The sequence below is a fragment of the Tachypleus tridentatus genome, chromosome 3 (assembly GCF_004210375.1).
Source record: "Tachypleus tridentatus isolate NWPU-2018 chromosome 3, ASM421037v1, whole genome shotgun sequence".
In the NCBI taxonomy this organism is placed as follows: Eukaryota; Metazoa; Arthropoda; class Merostomata; order Xiphosura; family Limulidae; genus Tachypleus; species Tachypleus tridentatus.
This window is the reverse complement of record NC_134827.1, coordinates 71,184,811-71,206,512: the sequence shown is the minus strand read 5'-3', so window position 1 is coordinate 71,206,512 and position 21,702 is coordinate 71,184,811. Positions and strand designations below refer to the sequence as shown.

General features: G+C 33.1%; 1 protein-coding gene across 7 annotated transcripts in view; it reads left to right on the top strand.

The window, feature by feature from the left end:
• LOC143247130 (uncharacterized) overlaps positions 1-18,304 on the top strand; it is a 73,207-nt gene extending 54,903 nt beyond the window's left edge. For 4 of the 7 annotated variants that reach the window (XM_076494689.1, XM_076494688.1, XM_076494693.1 and 1 more), the window contains 3 exons: positions 8,466-8,514; positions 16,498-16,598; positions 17,402-18,304. In XM_076494689.1, coding sequence (XP_076350804.1) covers positions 8,466-8,514; positions 16,498-16,598; positions 17,402-17,551 — 300 coding nt within the window. In that variant the 3' untranslated portion in view covers positions 17,552-18,304. Of the gene's footprint in view, positions 1-5,691; positions 5,879-8,465; positions 8,519-16,497; positions 16,599-17,401 lie in introns of those variants that run through there. The other 3 variants (XR_013026386.1, XM_076494690.1, XR_013026387.1) reach the window with 3 other exon arrangements.
• Positions 18,305-21,702: the final 3,398 nt, after the last annotated feature.

The window sequence follows — 21,702 nt, the reverse complement described above, 5'->3', positions numbered from 1 at the left end:
GCCATGTATTTCAACTGCTATACTACAACTCTAATGCTTCTTCATTTTGTAACTTTTTGTGATGCCATTTTGGATCGAAAGTGAAACAACTTGTAAGTAGGTCAAATACATGTATGGTGCTGACATCTAGTGTTGAAGTTAGGTATTATTGAGAACGAATTAACTCGTTCGTGGCACTGTGTTACCGATCGGCTTGGACAAGTTATCTCGTCTACAACACTGAACAACTTAAAGTAGGCGCACGAACACTTTCTGCCTCTCTTATGTTTGGTTATTTGTTTATAAACAGTTTATTTGTCGTTCAATTTATATAAAAATTTATGTAAAAGTGTGTTAGTATAATATTTATAATATACTATACTTTCATTATCCTATTCATGATATGATTTAAGTTATAAGGAAAAAACTACTCACGATGCAGGGGTATGAACACTTTCTGTCATAACTGTACCTTAAGCTTATTTACAATTGAACTTGCTAGTATATATATTTTTTATTATTTATTTTTAGATAACTTTGGTAATATGATAGCAAAATAATATAATTCAGAATTTTTATGACATTAAGTTGCAGCCAAAACGAAAATAACATTTTCTGAGTAGTGTTTCAGCTAAGCATTATGTTTAGACCTAATGCTTAAATTAGACTACAAATAGACCTACTGTTACTAACATTATAATGTTAGTGATTAAAATATTTTAAGTGATGAATAAATGTTAATAAATATTCTTTTTGGATTTTAACACACGTTATCTACTTGTCCTAAAAACATAAAGAAGGAAAATTGTTTATTGCCATCCATTATCTTTTATTGTGTTGTAATTTCTACTTTGTTTTGTACTTTCTGACTTAGAATAGAGTGAAGAGGCTTAAAAGTGCACATACACGGTTTTGTTCACAAAAACATTTCATTTTTCTGCTTAGTTTTTACTAAAAATGTGATTGAAGAAATACTTGGAGATTAAGTAAGTGAAGAGTAGGAACATTTTAGAGGTACAGACAAATTGTAGTTAAATTCTCTAATTTTTGTTAATCAATCAACAATGATTTTCCATCATTTTTGTTTGGCATTTATACTAATCTGCCAATAGAAACCCAAATGGATTCAATCTCCTTGCTATAATCAATGACATCCTCATGTTCAACAGGATGTAACTCATAGTTTACAAGTAAATCCATCTCTTTCTTGAGTCCTTTTTCTCTGTTAAATAAACTATAAACCTGTATTTCAAAGAAATTTCTGTTATCAAAATGATGTTTTTAATTGTGTTTCAATTATACAAGTTATATTAAAATATTCTATTCCTATCAGTTCTCCAAGATAATCTATTCTGATATGGTACTTCCCTTTCCTCATAAGATTAGCTATTCTTGTTTAGAGCTGCCCCTATATGCAAATTTTTCTTTACACATTTCACAAGCATTCTGCTCTCCTATTAGAATGAAATGATTCCAGCATGTCTCTCATGCAAATCATCATGCATTACTTCTCCACCAGTAACAGCATAGTATACTTACATGTTGAACATGACTCCTTCTTTGAGCCTCTAACAAACTATCGTTTCTTGTTTGGCAGTATTTCAGATTTGCCGTGCTCTGTTGTTTGTTTAGTGCCTTATGTTCAAATTTGTTTTCATCACTGAATGATTATTTTTCATCTTAATGTGGTTTATTCAGCCAAATTCTCATATATATTGGTTTATTCAAGTCACTTTGTTTCTATGCTTGAGTTTGGTAAAATCTTTTAGTTTTTTCTCCCTCCTGAATTTTTGAGTTCTTGCTTAACTACTGGCCTTACATTTACTTGAGATAGTTGGCATATTGCAGGACTTCTGATTGTTTCACCTTTTAATCACACTGTGCTGTCTATTCATTGCAAAATCATCAGTTTTTAGATCACTTGTTACTTATTTAGGAGCAGCCCCCAACTTTTGTCTGTCTTACACATGCCCCATATCCTTGGTTGCTACCTAACTTACCAACTTCTTACAGTATCCTACTGTCATTCTCCTCAGAAATCCTGTGGGGTTTCCTGGAAAATTATCTTTGTCCTTCCCTCCTCCACTTTAGGCTGCATCTCATCTTTGTCTCTGACACTAATTATATGGTTTATATATTGTTGGGACCTTATAGATCATGATACCAAATTCACTTGGGTCTGTTTACCCATGACTTAGGGGTTCAGGTGTGAACTCATTTCTGGGATGTTATATATGGATTTTGTCCTAAATGTTATATTACCTCAGGTGACATTGGTCCACCAACATTCCACCTTTACAAATATTGTAACCTGTCAGTTTCTGTTGGAGTATGATGTACCTTCAATTCTCATTTTCATCCTTACCTCTTCCATTGTTTCCTTTTTTTCCTCCCCGAGATCCAGTAACCTACCACTGTCTTTCAAAAGTGGTTCAGGAATGGTTTTTGTAAAACTATTCCTCCATACTTCAAGGGATCTTTATTCCCACCTTTTTGTGGTCCCCATGAAAACCAAGGATTGGTGGTCATTAAATGATTTATCTTACCTTAACTGCTTTATTTGACCATCCCAGTTCCCCATGAAATCCTTTCTCACCCTATGATGGGCATTTTCTCCTAAGTTGTAGATGACTTCCAGGTATTTCTCCAACATTTACATATATATGTTTACATCACCTCAGCCTTGTCCTTATCTCTGGACTTGTCTCAGCACTTCATGTTTTGTTAAAATGTCCTGACTCAGGGACTGAGATTTCATTATTAATGGACAATTGGCTTATTCTGGCTTATTTCAAACAGGAATTGGCTAATCATACTCAGCAGCTACTTACTACAACAGCTTGTGTTGGCTGGTTGATCAAATTCTTTCCTCAGATCCACTTCATATCTTGTCCATTACAGAGTCTACAGAGTCTTTTGTGACACAAATATCAGTCAAGTACTGCCTTCTTCTTTACAATTATTTCAATGAAACTTTGGTTCATTTCCTCTTGGCTCTATCACTTACTGCTCACAAGGTTTTATTGCTTTTGGGAAAGTGATCTGACATGACATTACTGGTCTTTCTCAGTCATGCTCATATGAGATTCCTTCAGTGGGAGCTTCACAAATGAAGTAACCTGATTGGGATTCTCTTTCTATCCCTCTTCCTTTCCTCCTTCCATGTGAAACAATTTGTATTGGTGGATGAACTAAGCCCATATATTAGCTGGTGTGCTGCTTCCTTCTCTGCATGTCTACGTCTTTTTATAGATAATTCCCTTTGGAGATGCAGAGTTTCTTCTCATTTAACAGTGTGTATGGATAATTCTTTTGGATGTTTCTCTGATGACACACATTTCACCCATCAAGGAGGCACCAATCCAGAGGTGCTGGATCTCTTGTTTTGGCCCATTGTAGATCATAATTGCCTCATTGTATGTTGTGTAGGGTGCTTTCAGTGTGATTGTGATCATGTTTCAAGCCCAAACAGGTATATCATATTACATCCCCTTATTTTTGGAAACTTTATTTTCAGTGAGTTCTCCATGTGGGGCAGATGCCTTTCCTACAGGCCTCAACACCAAGCTGCTTCTATTCTGGTTGCCTGTACCTCATTTACTGGCTCTGGCTGGTGATACCTTCAGCCTGGATTTTTCATGCAAATATGTTTGTGTACATTTATGCATTCAAGTACTTTATCTGGTGATTTCTTTTTTCTACTCCTAGTCTATTCTGCCTGATTGTTACCTCTAGCCAACTCAGCCTTCATTTCCCAAGTTACAATGGCTGTACCCCCTACCGTTGTCTACTTCTCCTTCCCTTCTTCATTAACCTCTATCTCATGTCCTACATCCCAACCTTAATGTTCTGCTAATTCATGCTTGACCTTCATCTAATCCTTGGCAGGACGATCCAGTTTCACACATCGAGTCACTTTCTTGTAAGTTAGTTCCATCTGTCCATCTTCCATGGAGGTGTACTTACATAAGTAGAAAATATTATGCAGTTAGTTTACTACCACAGGATTTCCCTATGTTAAGTCTAACGTGGCTTGTGTGATGTTCATGCTCTCCTAGGTCTTTGACCATGATTGTTTGGTCTTGTTGCTTTTTATATATTGAACAGCCATTTATCCAATGTCTTTCATTTTTTCATACCTTAAGGTTTTTACTTCCTTTCTTTTTACCCTGCTCATGCACTCCTTTTATATACTTCTCCCTCCTTGTTATCTTACCCTTCTGGGTTGATCCAGTATTCCTTGGATTTACCTCCACTTGAACTACTTCCTTGTGTTACACATTACATTTTTTCTGTAAAATGTATTTCCTTCTTTTAAACTGTAGATGTCAGTGGTTGGACTTGTTTGTCATTGATGTCTCACATAAATTTTATCATGCTGCCTGTCTTCTCCTTTATTCTGATCATTCCTTTCTTCCGAATACCTTGGCTGCTCACAAGGGGTGTTCCTCCTTTCTCCTGTTTTTAACTTTATCGTTTATCCTTAACCAGATCTAGATTTGCTTCTGTGTCCAATCACAGCTTTTCGTTCTTGTATTGCTTTCTTCCAGGATACACATTCAAGACTCTTGATCCCCTGGTAATCCTCCTCCTATCATGATCTTTCACATTCTACCATTACTACATTTTTCCACAATACTCGTTATCCAGTAGAGGAGATTCTGCAGTCTGGCATGTGAACAATTACTAATATGTTCATCTCCCACTCTCTTCATCATATTGTGTTTTTCTCTTCATCGGGATTTCATCTGTTATGTAATATAATTTCAAATTGCCTGAAACTGAGTTAAATTGTAATTTTTAATAAGAAGTTAACTAAATGTTGACATGAATCAAATTTATGGTATTTATTGTAATAGATTAACTGTTATACATTTATTTTAATACCTGCTTTGTTTTTGTTTGATGCATGTGGCATATACTTTTAAATTTGTATTGCACAAGTTTCACCTGTTTTCTAAATTTTTAGAAGATTCTCAAGCATAAGAGTCAACGACAGGATTGCCAATTGAACTTTCTAGAACCTCACCTTAAACTTTATAAATCGACCCACCCAGAGACAGTAAATATTATTATTGATCAGCTACAGTCAGTATATTATAATCCTTGGAAGCTATAATTGTGATTAATTGTTATTTATCAGAAAACTATAGAATTTGACTATGAATGTACATAAATTTCAAACATTATGAATCGTTCAACTTCAGATGTTAGTATTACTACAGATACATTAGATATCTTTCTTGGTAAAAAAGTGAATTTATAAACCATGTTAGGCCAAACAAGAATAGAGCTAACTAGCATTCCCATCATGTAAAGAGTATCTGTGCATCAACGTAAAAGTAATTAGTGCCTTGTGTACCTGGACCATTGATAAAATATTCAGTTACAGACCAGATACAAAACTGAATATTGTTTATGAGTTTGTAAAATTGTTGTATATAAATAATTATTTTAATGACTATTTGTAATAATCATTATTATAAATTGTTTTGTTTTTTGTATATTAAAACATATTTCTGTTAAGAAAGAAAATTGTATGTATCAACCTTGTTGGCAAATATAAGTTTGATACATATTATAATTCAGTTATGTTTTAAATTAAAATTCATGACGAATTGAAATTGTAATACATAACAGATGTAATATAATGAATTGGAGACTGATCAAAGATAAATTATAATATACAACACAATGTATCTCCACTTTTAGTTGGTCAACAAGAACAACCTCTCCAGGCTATTTTTTGTAGCTGTGATAGTGCTGTGTGTTTTTGCTGTTGGTTCTTCCCTTCAATGAGTGTTCAGCCATGGAGGCATCATTATGCATTCTCATAAAGCTTAGCTCAGTGACAAAATGCTTTTCAGCTGATATTTTGATATTTGAACAGTTTGTATAGGTAAATTATAATATATGATTGCCTTCTTTTAGTCAGCTATGTTACACTGCTTAGAGACCTTATAGTGTAGCTAGTCCAAGATAAAAGATCATTCATACTTCCTTTACCAACCTGAGTGATTCATTTGAATTTCTACTGCTAAAGATTGTTGCAAATATGGTACAAGTAGTGTACCATAAGCTTGTCTTGGCTGTAATTCAGATTCAAATGATATCCAGCTTATTTGTGTATACTGGAAAAGATTCCCTCCAAACAAGCTATTACCAAACCTGTGTAGAAACAAACTGAGGTACATTATTTTTGCTTCCATAACCAACTAACAAAAAAACAGTGCACTTTCTTCCTTATAGACCATTGGATAGTCCACAAACATGTTTTATCATTGTGACTTGACTTGTAACTTGTACAAAATAACTCATGACTTGGACTTGCACGAAATGATTTGTTGCTAACATTTGGAGACATTGATCAAATGTGTAAAATTTTTAAATATTTAAAATAAACATATTTTTTGCAGAAAGAAAAGAGTTTCTGCAAGTAAAAAAAATCAGGGAATAAGGATGAAGTTTAAAAAAAGCATAATAGATTTGACTGGTATAATAGGAGGTTTAAAAGGAAAAGAAAGTTAGTGAAACAGGAAATTAGGACATAAAAAAGGGATGTATGAAAAAAGATTGGCTGAAAATATAAAAATTAAGAGTAAAATTTCTTTAAGAGTAAACAAAATGTTAGAATGAGGGTTAGGATTATAAAGGAATTATAAAGAAAGCTCATATCTGACTACAAAATGGTTGGGTTATTAAATTTTACATTTCCTTCAATTTTTGCTAATGAAGATTTAAGCAATATTTTCAATTTTGAACAGTTGATAGATGGAATCCAAGTCAAATAAAATAACTATTTATTCTGAGCTTGTTAAGAAAATACTGAGAAGTTAAAAGAACAATAAGGCTCCTGAACCAGACAATATTTCCTGAAAGGAGTTTTGAAGGAGATCAAGGACTGAATAGTGGGCAGGTACCAAAAGATTATAAATTAGCTGAGGTCACTCTTCTATTTAAGGGAGAAAATAAAAATTGTCATAATGATTATAGACCCATTAGTCTTACATTAGTTGTGCAAAAAGTTTTTCAGAAAGTCTTTAAAAGGTGCTTTGCAAAAAGTCATTTAACAACTTTTAGAAATTTATTAGTTAGTCAGCATGGTCTCAGTAAGGGAAAATATTGCTTTACAAGTTTTTTGAGATTCTTTGGAAATGTTACTGCTCATGTAGATGAAGATAAGGGTGTAGGTTTGGTATATATGAATATTCAGAAAGCTCTTAACAAGATGCTACATAAAAGCTTGTAAAAAAAATATATCTGCAGGTATGATTTGTTAACTGATAAGTTAACAAATTGAATAGAAGAGTTGCTGACTAGCAGAAAGTAGAGGGTTGTTACAAATGGAGTTCAATCAAACTGAACTAATATCATATGTGAGATACCTCTGGGTTAGTTTTAGGGCTTTTGCTCTTTTTGATTTGCATCAGTGGCATAAATGAAGGAACAGTCAATAAATTACTTCAGTATGCAGATGATATTAAGGTCTTGGCTGTTTTTAGCTGTGAAGGACTTAGACCATTTAGTGAGTTGGGTAAATTAATGGCAGATGGGTTATGATTACAATAAGTGCAAAATATAGTGCATATGGGTTATGATTTAAATTATTTGGATGGAATACCCTTAACAGTGTTGTGAAAAACAATTGGTCTTGATGTAATGGTTGATCAGTTTCTAAAGCCATTTAAGCAGTGTGCTGTTGCTGGTGATGAGACAGATAGAATTTTAGGTATCTACAGAATATTGAATAGAAGTCTAAAGAGGCAACAGTCTCACTCTATATATGTAGCTGGTTGGGTAATATTTGAAGTATTTTTGCCAGTCTTGGTCTCCTTACCTTAAGAAGGACCTTGAGTTGCTTGAAATAACTCAGAAGTATTACCACAATTGTCATACAAAGAGAGGTTGAAATCTCAAAATATCTTTATTTTGAAAATGGAAGAGTTAAAGGGGATTTGATTGAGGTGTTTAAATTGATATTATTGAAGCACCATCTTGTTTCCATGAATAACAGAGAAAATAGTAGGACGAGGGACAATATAAATTTTTACAAGACTCATTTTTGTAAAAGGTGAAATGGGTAATGTTAGGATGTTGTGGAGGCAGTAAATTTAAGTTAGTTTGCGAAAAAGCTTGATAACTATATGAATGATTAGAGCTGGCTTTGAAAATTTCTTTTTTAATTTATAATAATTTGGAGGATGTGACAGCCAAGGTTAATTAAAGTCCTCTGTTGTTCCTGAACATTATGTTATGTTAGACACGTGTATGTCTTATAAATAAATATGCTCAAGTATTGTTTGCCTTTTTGAACTTTTGTAAGTGTTTTTTATTTTATAAAATATATTACATATTTTTGTTAGTTCTTGTTGAATGATAAATCAAAATGTGTGTATCAGAAATATTTCAGTAGTCATTGCTTTATAAATAATGAATTCAGTCATTAAAAAAGAATAAATTACATTTTACTTGGTTGTTTTTTGCAGCTTTTCAACCAACGACATGAAGATTTTTTACATGGTGGTCAAGCAAGCAGTAAGACAGAAATTTTTGGATATTTAAGTTGCATTTCTAAGTGACAGTTTTACCATATTTTAGCTTTTTATAATATGAACAGATAGCATACTTTACTTTTCTGTACTTTATCCTCTTCTATCCTCACATTACTTGAATGTGATATCTGTTGGCAATTTGGAGTTTATCAGAAGGGTCAGTTTCTCTTCCTTCAAAAGTGTTAATCATTTTCTTTCTTTAATGTGTAATCTTAAGTGATCACAAAATACTGGTAAGTATGATATACAAATTACTGCTGGTGCATGTATACAGACTGTTGCTAGGACGGTATGTATGGTTTCATTTTTATGTTTGATTATTGCAGATAAACTTATTTGATCATTTTGTAGACTAATGGAATAAGACGATCTAAGAAGTTACAGCAGGTGCACAACACTTCTTATGAGAATATGTAACTAAAATCAAGAAAAGCTCAGATGTTTACAAATGCCAGTGTTAAAATCAGGATTTGAGATCATATTTTAACAGATTTCATCAAGTGCATTCTAAAAATATAGTTCTACATATTTTTCTGTTATCTAATAAAATATATAACAAATCAACTTTTTTTTTTTTTGGGGGGGGGGGGACAATTGTTTGTTCACCCCTACATATTTTTTTCAATTATGCCTGATATAATCATAACTAACTTTACATTTTAGTTACTTTAATAATAATAAGTAAAGAATAAACATGAAAAGCGAGAAGTAATGTTCTTAGCCAATCTTCATTATTTTCGTATCGTGAATTGTCAATGTCATTTAAGCTCACTTTTATATACTAGTGGTAGTAATACACTAAATTGTTTCTATTTAATTAAATAATGCACAAAATAACATAGGCTAAAAAGATGCAAAGAATAGACAGTTTCCTCTGCTCTCAAAAACTTTCTGGCTTTCCAAAATGTGCGACAAGAACTGTTACAAATTCATCCAAGCTAGTCATTACGTTTTTCACTGGAATGTTGCTTATGCTCTGATTGAAATTGATTAGCTGTTCAGAACAGTATTATGCAATGTGTCATTTCACAGATGAAAACCCTGACTTTCTATAAGTTATATAGTATTAAACATAAGAGAGAACTACACACATATTCTGAAAGAAAGAACAAGACAGGTGGGTGTGGCAGGAAGGGTTTGATGTGTTATTGATGGACTGTAAACAAAGAAAATTGAAGGTTATAGAAGATACTGTCAAAAATAATTTAAGTTAATTTTTAAATATCGTGGAAAAATAGAGGCAAGATGCCAAGAGAAAATGTCATTTGTCATGCTAAGGGAAATTCATTACCTTATAGAATTAAAAACTTAAAACTTGTATACTATTAAAATATGGATTATTAACTGTGACTTTATGCTATTATTAACTATAATTTTATGCTACACTAATTGGTATAAAATGAACAAAAAATAGTGTAATAAAATGTATAGTAAAGGATACCTGAGTTGAAACAGTTAACCCACTTGGTTCAGGCTCAGTAAATTATACTGATCTTACGACCTCAAAGTGCTCTTCCTAGTTTCCATACTATCATTTTTAATGTTTTGTATATTCTAATGTAATTTGGCAAGATTTTGATAGTCATTACAGGTATTTTTGCTAAAAATTTATATTTGAATGTATGGAATAAGATGTTCCCTGCTCTGAATGTAAAGTTATTTCACGTGAAAATTATCATATTTCTTTTGCATATTCTTCAAAACCTCATGAATAAATATCAGATGTTATTCTTTCATGAACTGTATATTTTATTTGTTATCTTCCTTAACTCTATACACATTCAGTCAATTTGACTGACTCTGTATAAGAGATATTAAATAAATCTAAATTATCTTTTCCTTTCTAGGATGACTGCAAATTGTAAAGAGGAAACTAGAATTGTTTTCCCAAATGGCTTTTAACTGCATACATCTGTTAATATTTCAGTTTTATTATTGCTCGATCTTGTCTAACTAATAATTCCACTGCACAAGTTAATATTTTGCTGAATACATTTTTCAAGCTACCAGGTTGAACTACATGATACATGAACTGCTCATGACAAAAATTACCTAGTCTAATAGGTTCTTATTCTTTTACATTTTAGTTATTTTTATAACAATAAGTAAAGAGTATATATGAAAAAAAGATATATAGTACTTACCTTTGTCATCGTTTTTTTGCTGTCAGCTATCAACGAAAAGCAAACTACTTTTTTGTACTAATTATACTTGTACACTAAACAGTTACTTTATTAAATAGTGGATCTAAAAATACAGAACAATACCATGCACAAAGCAGACAATGTCCTAATTGTGTGGTAAAAGCCTTTAAAAATTCAGTTAACTTTGTCAATGTAATTCTTGAAAATATTTTCAAACTGAAAACAAAATATACAGTATTGTGTTTGTGTTTTCTTATAGCAAAGCCACGTTGGGGTATCTTCTGTACAATATTATAACAGATAACAGTGAAAATGACTTTATACATTATTTGGGAAATTAAAAAATTGGAAAACTATTGGCAATTTGTAAAAGAGACGATGGGTGCATATGGCTGTTTATTTCTGACTTTCTAGTTTTTTGCTTCATAAACAAAATTGAAGGCTATAAAAACTATACTTTGCCTCAGTAATATCTCTATGAATAATGTATGTTAAATGTCATACTTTTCAGAGGGGTGGTGAAAGAATTAGAGGGAAGGCTTAAATATCAAAAGTCACAATTCTCATATCAGGGAAGATTAAGGATTTTTAAACTTTTTCTTTATAAAATTAAAACTTCATACTTATATGATATCATAATCTGATTTATTAACAACATTTTGATGCCAAGTACATTCATATACAGTGATAATAAAGTGGTTTAATTAAATTTCAATATACTCTTTAAAAAGTTATAACATGCACTGATCTATCTGTAGCAAGAGGTTAATGCATACTATTAATTAATGTATACAAACTACTGCTAGTTATTACATACAAATTACTGCTGGTTAATCTGTAAAAAAACTACTAGTACTAAATAATTACTTCTTTACTGTCATTTACTAATTTTTGTTTTTTTTCAAAAATGTTTCTGTACAATATTAGTAAAGAAATCTTTCATAGTTTACCCTGACATTTTTTAATAATTTAGCACGAACACTTTATTGGAAGTTTGTTCATAAAATGACACCAAAAAATGTTTATGTTAACTATCAGTGGTTTTTATCTGTAAATGAACAGTAGTTTGTATGTATTAACTAGCAACAGCTTGTACAAATTAACAAGCAGTAGTCTGTATGTATTAACTTGCCATATTTTATGTACATTAACTATAGGGAAGTTATTCTTGTGTTTTACAACATGTCTAGTTACATGATGTGAAAAGGCTATGTACCAGTATTATAAAAGGTAATATTATCTATACTCACTCTATATTCCAAGAGAAGAGATTATTTTAAGTAATCTTCCTAAAATCTTGAGAGTTGAAAATGGAGAAAACAATCATGATACAAGTCTTTGTCATAGGAAGTATAAAAAATTTAACATTAACATCTAAATATTAACAAGGTAGAAAACTGTTAATTTTATGTTAACTGATAGATGTTCAGATCCAGGAGTTGTTCTTGGTAACAAGTCCTGACTAATGCAGGTTTAAGGTATTACTGTACCATAAAGTTAGTATTAGATACATATGACTGTTCACTTTAAGTTCATTATGAGAGTATTATTCAGAGTACATGATGTAAACAATAAAGTAATTTATTTTTGAAGTGATAGTTATGGCAAGTTTGCTTATGTAACTGTTTACAAATCATTTGGAGTGAATTGATGTCATGTTACTCGAACCTTCTGAATTTTGTTTATTGCTTTAAGTGACTATTGTTATGTTATAATTTCTAGTACTTTGTTGAAAGTTTTATGCCTCAGTCAGGCAATATATTTACAAGCAACCAACTTAGTGCAAAATTAGACTGAGTTATTGTCAGTTTAGCTATAGCAGGCAATTTCTAAAGAAGTAAAAAATTTAGACATTACAGCCAATTTCTAATGTGCCTTTCACAGATTGTATTGTAATAACAGATGGAGAAGAATAATTTGTCTTCGTATAGGGCATTTTGAATTAATTGAACCTATCTACCCCTCTGTGTGGATTCCTGTACGTGGTGAGGGGACCTCCCAGGGAAGGTTTTGTTCTTTCAGTTTACTTCCTCTGGGATCTAAACATCCACCCACGTGTTTGCCGTGCGTGGCAACCCATGAAGGGGAGGAGAGGATCCTGGTGGTTGAGGGGCCAACCCTAACACACCACTTTGGCCTTGGTCAATCAGCTGGTCCACTCGGGCTATGGTCAACTAAGTACCAGTGTTGGGTATAGTGCTCACGAAACCCTGGCGTTGCTGCAGTGTCCTTGTTTGGTATTGTAGTGCATTCCCTGGAAGGGCTCCATGGTAGGTGGGGTCAGTGGGCACTGAAATCTCCTTTTTTAGTATAGATCCTCCAAATAAAAATTTAAATAAAATAGTGAAGAAACATGCCATAGATAAATGACCACATCTTGAATATTCTGAGCAGCAATCTTCAACATCTGTAACACCTGTTGTACCACATTTTCTTATCCTACATTCTCCTTCAGAGAAACCTTTAGGGCAAATGTCTCCATTTTTCATTCAGAAGGGACTAGAGGGACTTACTGGCACTCCAAAGTCAGTAAAGAAGCTTTGTTCTGGTGACATATTGCTGGAAACATCCACATCTCAACACAGTGAACTCCTCTTGCATTCAAAGGCACTTGGGGATATTTCTATTGAGGTTACACCTCATGCTACTTTGAATTCTTCATGAGGAGTTATTGTTGAGAAAGATTTCAAGATCATCCCAGAGTCGGAGATTCTAGCTGGTTTCTCCACCCAAGGCGTATCTGCAATGAGGCATATATCCACTCGCAAAGATGGAATTATGGTACTGACCAATGTTCTCATTCTCACCATGTCCACCTGCCACCATTAAGGCAGGTTATCTTAATTGCAGAGTGTGACCATACATTCCAAACCCTCTCCAGTGTTTCCAGTATCAAAGGTTTGGTCACTCGAAGATGTCATGTCCTGGTTCTTTGACGTGTGCTCGTTGCAGTGGCAAGGACCATGATGCTTATGAGTGTGAAAAAGACCTCATTGCATCAATTGCAATGGCTCTCACCCATCCTACTTTCGTTCTTGCCCTAAATGGTTGGAAGAAAAAGAGGTGCAGCCATTGAAAATGATTCATAACATTACTTATCCTGAGGCTTGTAAATTGCTGTCCACCACCTCATCTTGGATGTATGCTGCTGCACTTCATTCCAAGCAAATGAAAAGTCTTTTGACCTCTATGGTTAAAAAAGTTGATGAATCAACTTCAACACCTATCTCTGTCCCTTACTTATATTCCACCAAACCCCAAGATCCACATCCTTTGGTTCCAGGTATAGGCATTTCCTCAGATACATCTTCTTCTTCCACCCCAAGATACAAAACAATCATTCGTTCACGTCCTCAGCCTCTGGAATCCTCTACTAACAGCAAAGATCTGCCCAACCGACCCAAGGCAGGATCCAAGAAGGTCGATAGACCTCTCTCAAATAAGGACAGTAAGGAAAAAAGGCATGGTTGTAAACAGAAGGGTTCTCCACCCATTTCGCTTACACATAAATAAAAATGGCCACCCTGATACAATGGAACTATTGAGATTCACAACATCAAAACAGTGATTGCTTCTTACCATCCTGTATGTCTTTCCTTACAGGAAACATTTCTGAAACCTGCCGATACAGTCACCTTTCGGCAGTTTTCTTTGTACAGAAATGGCAGGCTGTGTGATGGACAAGTGCATGGAGGGAAGGGTGGCACTGTTGGTTGATCAGCATAGGCCCACCCTGTCTTTGCCACTCAACACACCCTTGGAGACCATAGCCATCCGTATTTCCTTACATCATACCATCACTGTTTGTTCTCTCTACCTGTTGCCTGGAGAGACATATGATCAACCAAACCTTGATGCTTTCATTGAACAGTTGCCATCTCCCTTTTTCATCCTGGGGAACTAATGGACATCATCCCCTCTGGGGAAGTGCTGATATTGTTAAGAGGGGTCGCTCTGTAGAGCGTATGCTCTCTGATCATAACCTTTCTCTTTTCAATACTGGTTCTTCTGCTTATTTCCATGCACCTAGTCAGTCCTTTACTTCTGTTGATCTCTCAGTTTGCTCCACTTCATTATTTTCCCATTTTTCATGGAACAATAATCCATGAAGCAGTGATCATTTACCTATAAGTTTGAGGAAGCCTGGCCGTGGTCGATGCAACCCGACCTGAGTGCCCCAGTGGAAGCTGGATTAGGCAGACTGGCCATCTTTCACTGCTCTCGCAGAACTTGATCCTGCCATCGTCTGTCAGCCATCAATAGACAACTGTGTGGCAGCAATAACTGACTGTATTATACAAACAGCTGCTCAATGTATTCCTAAAACCTTGACACGTTTTCCACTATATCCTCATCCATGGTGGAATCTTGCCTGCCACATTGCATAGAAGGCTCATTCATATTTAGTTAAAGATAGAGCTTACAACATATTAAATATTCAGGTAGAACACATAATAGGTTAAGATATGGTAAAAATTGAAAAATAAAATCCATTATTAATGTTTAGGACTTAGTAAAAAAATAAAATCATGTGTTTAGGTATAACACAATCACTTGATAAGTGGAGCAAAATATTATTAGGCTCAGAAGTGCTTAATATTCAACCATTCCTTTAAAGTATTATTATATAAACAGTTAACAGTTTCAAATAACACTTGAAACAAGCTGTGAGAAAAGAAATTTTAAAGTTCCATGAAAAACACAAGTGTGTGTAAACAGAAGTTTTCTTAGAGCAGGAAAGAACATGAGTAAAGATTCTTACAAAATATACTGAGGATTCAAATAAAATAAGAACATTAATTCTGCAGAACAGTGTTCCATAGGCACAAATATAGTAATCAAAGTGAAAATATAGTCAGTTATTAGAGATTTTAACCAGAAACGTATTTGTTGTTCATTTCAGAGGTTTCTTTGTTTGTTTCCTTTGAAAGTGCTATTATCAGTACAATCTCTTTATCTTTTACAAAAAATAAATGGAGAAACTGTTGGTCTTTTACTGTTCTTACTGTGTAGTTGGAATATACAACTGTGTATTGCATGGGTAATTTATATCATTATGCATTCAAATTAGTGTGATAGATCTTGTAATTTTTATATGACTTGTTAAACTATGATATTTTAGTGACTTAAACTTTAAATAATTTTATAGTTTTATGGTGCATCAAACACACTAAATAGCTCACCTTTTTGTGTTGAATTTTTTGGGTTTAAAATGAAACCTAATAGTGGTTGTCTATACACCAACTAAGAATGCTGATTTGTTTGTCTGAAGGAACACCACACTGAGACTGATAATGATTTCAAACAGGTCTTTCTCTATACTGATATTACAGTGGCATAACTAGCATTATGAATGATATTGCAATAGAAACTACTGGCCAGTAGATCATTTTTTGTTGACATAGGTGTTGTGTACCTTAATACAGTTGTTTTTCATTAACTTTCATTTCAACATCCCACACAGTTACTGTACTGTATTTGTAATGTCTGCCATAATACTTTCAAGTGGGATTCAGACTGTAGTGAAGATTATGTGGAGAACATTATTTGACTGGAGAAACTGAAATATCACCATTTTGCAGAAAAATGGGTACCAGTACATGAATTATAAACATGTATATTGTGGTGACAGATTTCTTTTACCTTGATTACGTATTTGTTCAGCTTGGGGATATTGTGGCATGAGGTTCTGTTCTTTTACACCAGTTCAAAATGTCTGGGCTAAGACACTGCTAAAAATTTATGGTATTTCTTTTGATGAAAACTTGATACTTTATGATCACACTTGTGTTGGTTAATAGTAATTTAATTTTTCTCATAAGGGTCCTTAACATTTCAAGTGCCATTGTCCATGTTTAAGGAAGACCAAATTGACTTCATCATGGATCTGTTGATGGAAGTTTATTGCAAAAAAAATCCAGCGGTATGAAACATGAAAATTTTTTTAAACATTGTCACAATATAACTTGAATGTCAGATATTCATGAGTTAGCTAATTTTGTAACATGTTTTTTAAATTTTTAAGTGGACTTTAATTTTTTAGCAACATATTCCTATGGTAAATTATCAGTTCTTATTATAGCATTACTTTAAAGATTTATGTTTAACCAAATAGTATGGTAATATTTATAAAGTTTGTGTTTTGGGAATTTATTCTTAATCTTTTGCCAACTACCTTATTATATTACACTTATCAAGGTTTAGTAGTACTTTCAATTTATCAAAGTAACTAACATTCAAACATGTGTCAATGATGATAAAGATAAAATACAAATTCAGAAATGGTTTAAGGATCAACAATATGGTCAGTGCTTCTTTCATAAAGCTTTGTTATGCATATCAATATCTGATAAATAGTAGTGACAAGCCTCTGTAATTTTGAACATGAAAACAACCTATGTAGAACAACTTGGACAAAATGAACATCATATCTAATAATAGCTGTGGTCATAAGTAGCTGTTTTTTTTCTAAGTGAATCAGAATTTCAAAAGAAGTATCATGAAAATAAGATTTAGTGTTGCCATGCCCTATTACAGTTTTTGTTGTAGCATGTAAGCAACCCAGTATTTAAATATTTATAATTAAGTTATATCATAACTCAATGCAAAAAACTATAAAACTTCTAAAGCTTTACATACAAGTTTCATCAGTAATGTATGTTGTAAAACATATTCATGATTTTTATATACAGCATTGTTGAAAGAAAATATTTTTTTGTTTTTCAGGAAAATCTTGACTACATTCTGAAAGTCTTGCTTCCAGTGGCTTTAATTAAAGTTCACATGGAAGTTACAGGAAAAAGCTACAAAGAAAGTGATAATATTATGTCTGATCACATGTTTGATGTTCAGTCAAAGAATGTTACCCAAAATTGAGACTTCACTATTTGTTTTAGAACTTTTATTGTTTCATTGTGTTGCAGCTGCCTCTTTTAGAATTGTCATTGTTTCAAGATGTTCCAACCATCAATTTTGTAATCGTCATTATTTTAAGGTATTTCAACTGTTGGTTTTTGTCAAAGGATTTGTCATCTTATTTTTAGTTGCTTGAAATTTTATTACTGATTTAAAAAAAAGGAGTTACTTTGATTATTTGAATTATTTAGTATTATGTTTTACTTTGAAGATATCCCACAGTGACAGAGTGCTATGTCTGCAGACTTACAATGCTAAATATTGGGTTTTGATGCAGGGAGAGCACAGAAAGCCCATTATGTACCTTTGTGTTTAACCACAATTAACAACAGTAATAACTTTGAAGATAAAATGTAGCAAACTTAACAATTACCAATATGGGCTGGACGGAGATCACTTGGCTCATAACCGTGCAAGTATCCACAACAGTACACTTACCTTTTCTGTATTTTACAGATCATTAGTAATCATTACGAGGCTTTCACACACAAAATATCAGGTTTTTATGTAAAGTATTAAGATTTTGTGTTACTAAAGATTTACTCATGAAATTTTATCTTTCAGAATATTAACTATCCAATGTGCAAAGTAATTTTGGTTGTAAGATTAAAAAGTACTTTTCTTTATCTGAAAATTGTCAGATTTCATTTGCTTAATCTATATCCTATGTAATGATCAAAGGTTTCATTGAATAAAACAACATTTAATCTGTAATCTCTTTATGGTGTTTCAGTTGATTGACCTCATAACGATCGTAAAAAAATTTTTTTTTGTTTCTTTTACACTCAACTACTGACAGTTTGGTCTCCCAGTACCTTACTATTTGGCTTTGGCAATAGATGCATTCCATCAGGATGGGATGAGATTACAACATCTAGGTATTTCCTCTAATTCTTATAGTATCTGAGGTACTAACTATGATTTGTTCTAATTTATTCTCAGGTTCTACTGATAGCAGTGGATTGACAGCTAAACCCTGGATTTTGTGCTAGCTGCCTTCCCTCGAGTAGCTTTGCGCAAAATTCAAAACAAACAAAGACCCCATAGTATTAGCATGATAATTGTGCACAATGCTGGCTTTTAATCTCACAAGTTAAAACCCCCTTTTTAGACATTTTGCGTACCAGCCTAAGTAAATCAAAATAATATTGTGCAAACATATAATCATGAAATTCTACCCAAGAGCTCAAAAAGTACTTTCAAGTACTAAAATTAATTGTATAAATGTAATGAATTTCAATATAATTTAAACACAATAGATGTATCAGAAAAATTGTAGTTCACTTTCTGTGATTCATCTATGGAAACTCATCTTTCTAATTGTTGACTCACAGTTGCACTGAGTAAGGGTGGAGTTGTTCTAGCTATGTATTTACATGGTTTACTTATTGAGATGACATTTTTTTCTTTAATTGATTATTCATAAACAGTCAGGTATGTTTTGAGGTTGCTTTCTGCTGCTTTTGCTTTTATATAACAAAACTCATCAGTAATCTTATCATCATCTAATCCTTTGACTCATTTACATCCTGCCTCCTGGCCAAGGCCTGCTGGAATGGACATTATCTCGTTCAATGTGATTTACTCTACCAACAAATCTCTTCAACTCTAAGTTTGATGGTTTGCTTGCTGCTGAAATACACTGCAACTACTACATATTTCTAATTAAAACTGGTATTCTGTGAACATGCAAATTCATACATTACAGACTAGCATAGACTGCAAACATTTCACACATTCTTGTAGACATTCCAGCAATTCAACAGCTGTTGGGGTTAGAGCAAACTGGGAATAAACATTAATATGTTTGGAGAATAGCCAGGATATTGCAGCTCTGTTACACAGTATGCCATCTTTGCATCCTAAAGTTGGTTTGCCATTTGGTATGATCCAAGTTCACAAACTTAAGCAGACACTTTGCAGCTTGTACAAGCCTGAGTCATTCGGCCAAACTATCGTACTGAGGAGGTGAAGTTTGTGTCTTCACTACATCAAGTAACCTAAATAAATTAGCAGACAGATGGTTGTTAACGTTTGTTCCTTGGTCAATGTGCATCTCCTCTGAATGTCTGGATAACCATTGTTTAATGAATGTATCAGTAACTGTTTGGGCAAGTGTTTATAGATACAATGATTACTTAAAAATTACCAAAGTCAATCATTAGGAGTTCCATGATATCCAGGACTATTGTCTAGAATAAAGAATATACAACTTGTTGAGTTTTTTTCTGGAACTTAGTAAGTACAGTGTTACACTATTACTCTATAACCTTTCAAAAATGAAAGCAGTAAAATAATCTCTGCAGCTAGTTGAATGGCTAGGATTTCCAAATATATTTATTGTATAAGATGTAAATAATCTTGGTTCTTGGAATTACTGATTGTATCAGACATCAGGCACTTCACATGAATGGGTTCTAGCAATGATATAGACTCTTTTCATATCTTTATTCATCAAAAAATTGCCAGAGGTTACATACCTTTAAACTCTTATCTTTGACAATCAAACTTATTTTCTCTAAACTCTTCTTTTGTTGTATTTGGTATCCATTTATCAGCATAATGTAAACTATTTGCATGGTTTGTTGTAATGACTCAAATTTTAGGTTTCACAATAGCATATGTCTTGGACTTTATAAATTGTTTTTTTTGTTTTTGAATTTCACGCAAAGCTACACGAGGGTTATATGCGCTACTCGTCCCTAATTTAGCCTACCCGCATAAAATTCTTCAACTGAACATGCTCCTAGCATACGAACCAACAAACAGCTCCTTAAGGCTTATTTCTAGTTATTTTTTAGTAAAAACAAGCTGTTGAGTCCTTGACTCAAATTATATACAGAGGTATTCCCAGATGTCTGTTTTAATATAAAGTCTTTTCCTACTTAATACATTTCAAAACGACTTTAATATTTTATAAACAAGTTGGTTGGTTTTTAGTTTCGCAAAAAGCTACATGAGGGTTATCTGTGCTAGCCATCTTTAACTTAGCAGTGTAAGACTAGAGGGAAGGCAGCTAGTCATCACAATTCACTGCCAACTCTTGGGCTACTTTTCTACCAACTAATAGTGGGATTGACTGTTACATTATAACGCCCCCCATGCCTGGAGGGCGAGCATGTTTGGTGCAACTGGGATTCGAACCTGCTACCCTCGGATTACAAGTCGAACGCCTTAACACGCTTGGCAATTAACCACAGTAGAGGCTTGAGTCATACTTACAGTTTGTGTATTTAAGTTATTGCTTTAAAATTAAATTTCTCTGCTGGTGACATGCTACTTTTAACACCTTGAAATTATTTATATCCTTGGTCTGCTGGAAAAATAAAATAAACATATTATATAAGTTTGGAAAGCTCTGTTAACTGTATATCATTTAGAAATTATTATATGCTTGTGTAAGGTATGTAATCAGAAAAACGTGCCCCAAAACAATGATGACAGCAAATTAGACACTTAAGAAAGTCTGGCCCATAATTTGACTTCCATCAGCAATAAAATACACACAAGTCTTCTCTGTTATTGGAAACTGTTTTTGCTCAAACTGCCAGAGGTGTTATTTATTGAATTAAGTGGGATCTTTACAACTCATCAAAATATTTCTGTGCTCAGCAACAGAAATACATCAATGTCATTAATGTGTTCATCCTGAACTCCACAAAGAATTTCTCTATTTCCTTTCTTTCATATGGTTACTACTAATATCAACCTAGTACTCACTGAAGGATGAATGACTCCATTTTTGAGCATCCAAGTTATCTTAATGCTGGTTTACTGAAGTTCTCTAATGAAACCTGCAAAGCAGTTGCTTCATAGAATAAACTTTCTCAGCATCTATATGACAGTGGTTGATATTTGTTCTTCCCAAAAAATCTTCTAGAAAGATGTAAAATAATCAATATATTAAAATAAACTGGTTTTGAAACAGAGTTAAAAGGAACTGCTCTTCATCAGATGGTAGAAAACAGTAAAACAAAAACTTGACTTTCATGCAAACTGTAAATTTCTTAAATGGGAAAACTAATTACCTTTCTCAAATGTTAAAACAAACCTAATGAAAGAACACAAAAAAACTGCTTTCATAGTACCTGTTTTCTGTAACTTACTAATCA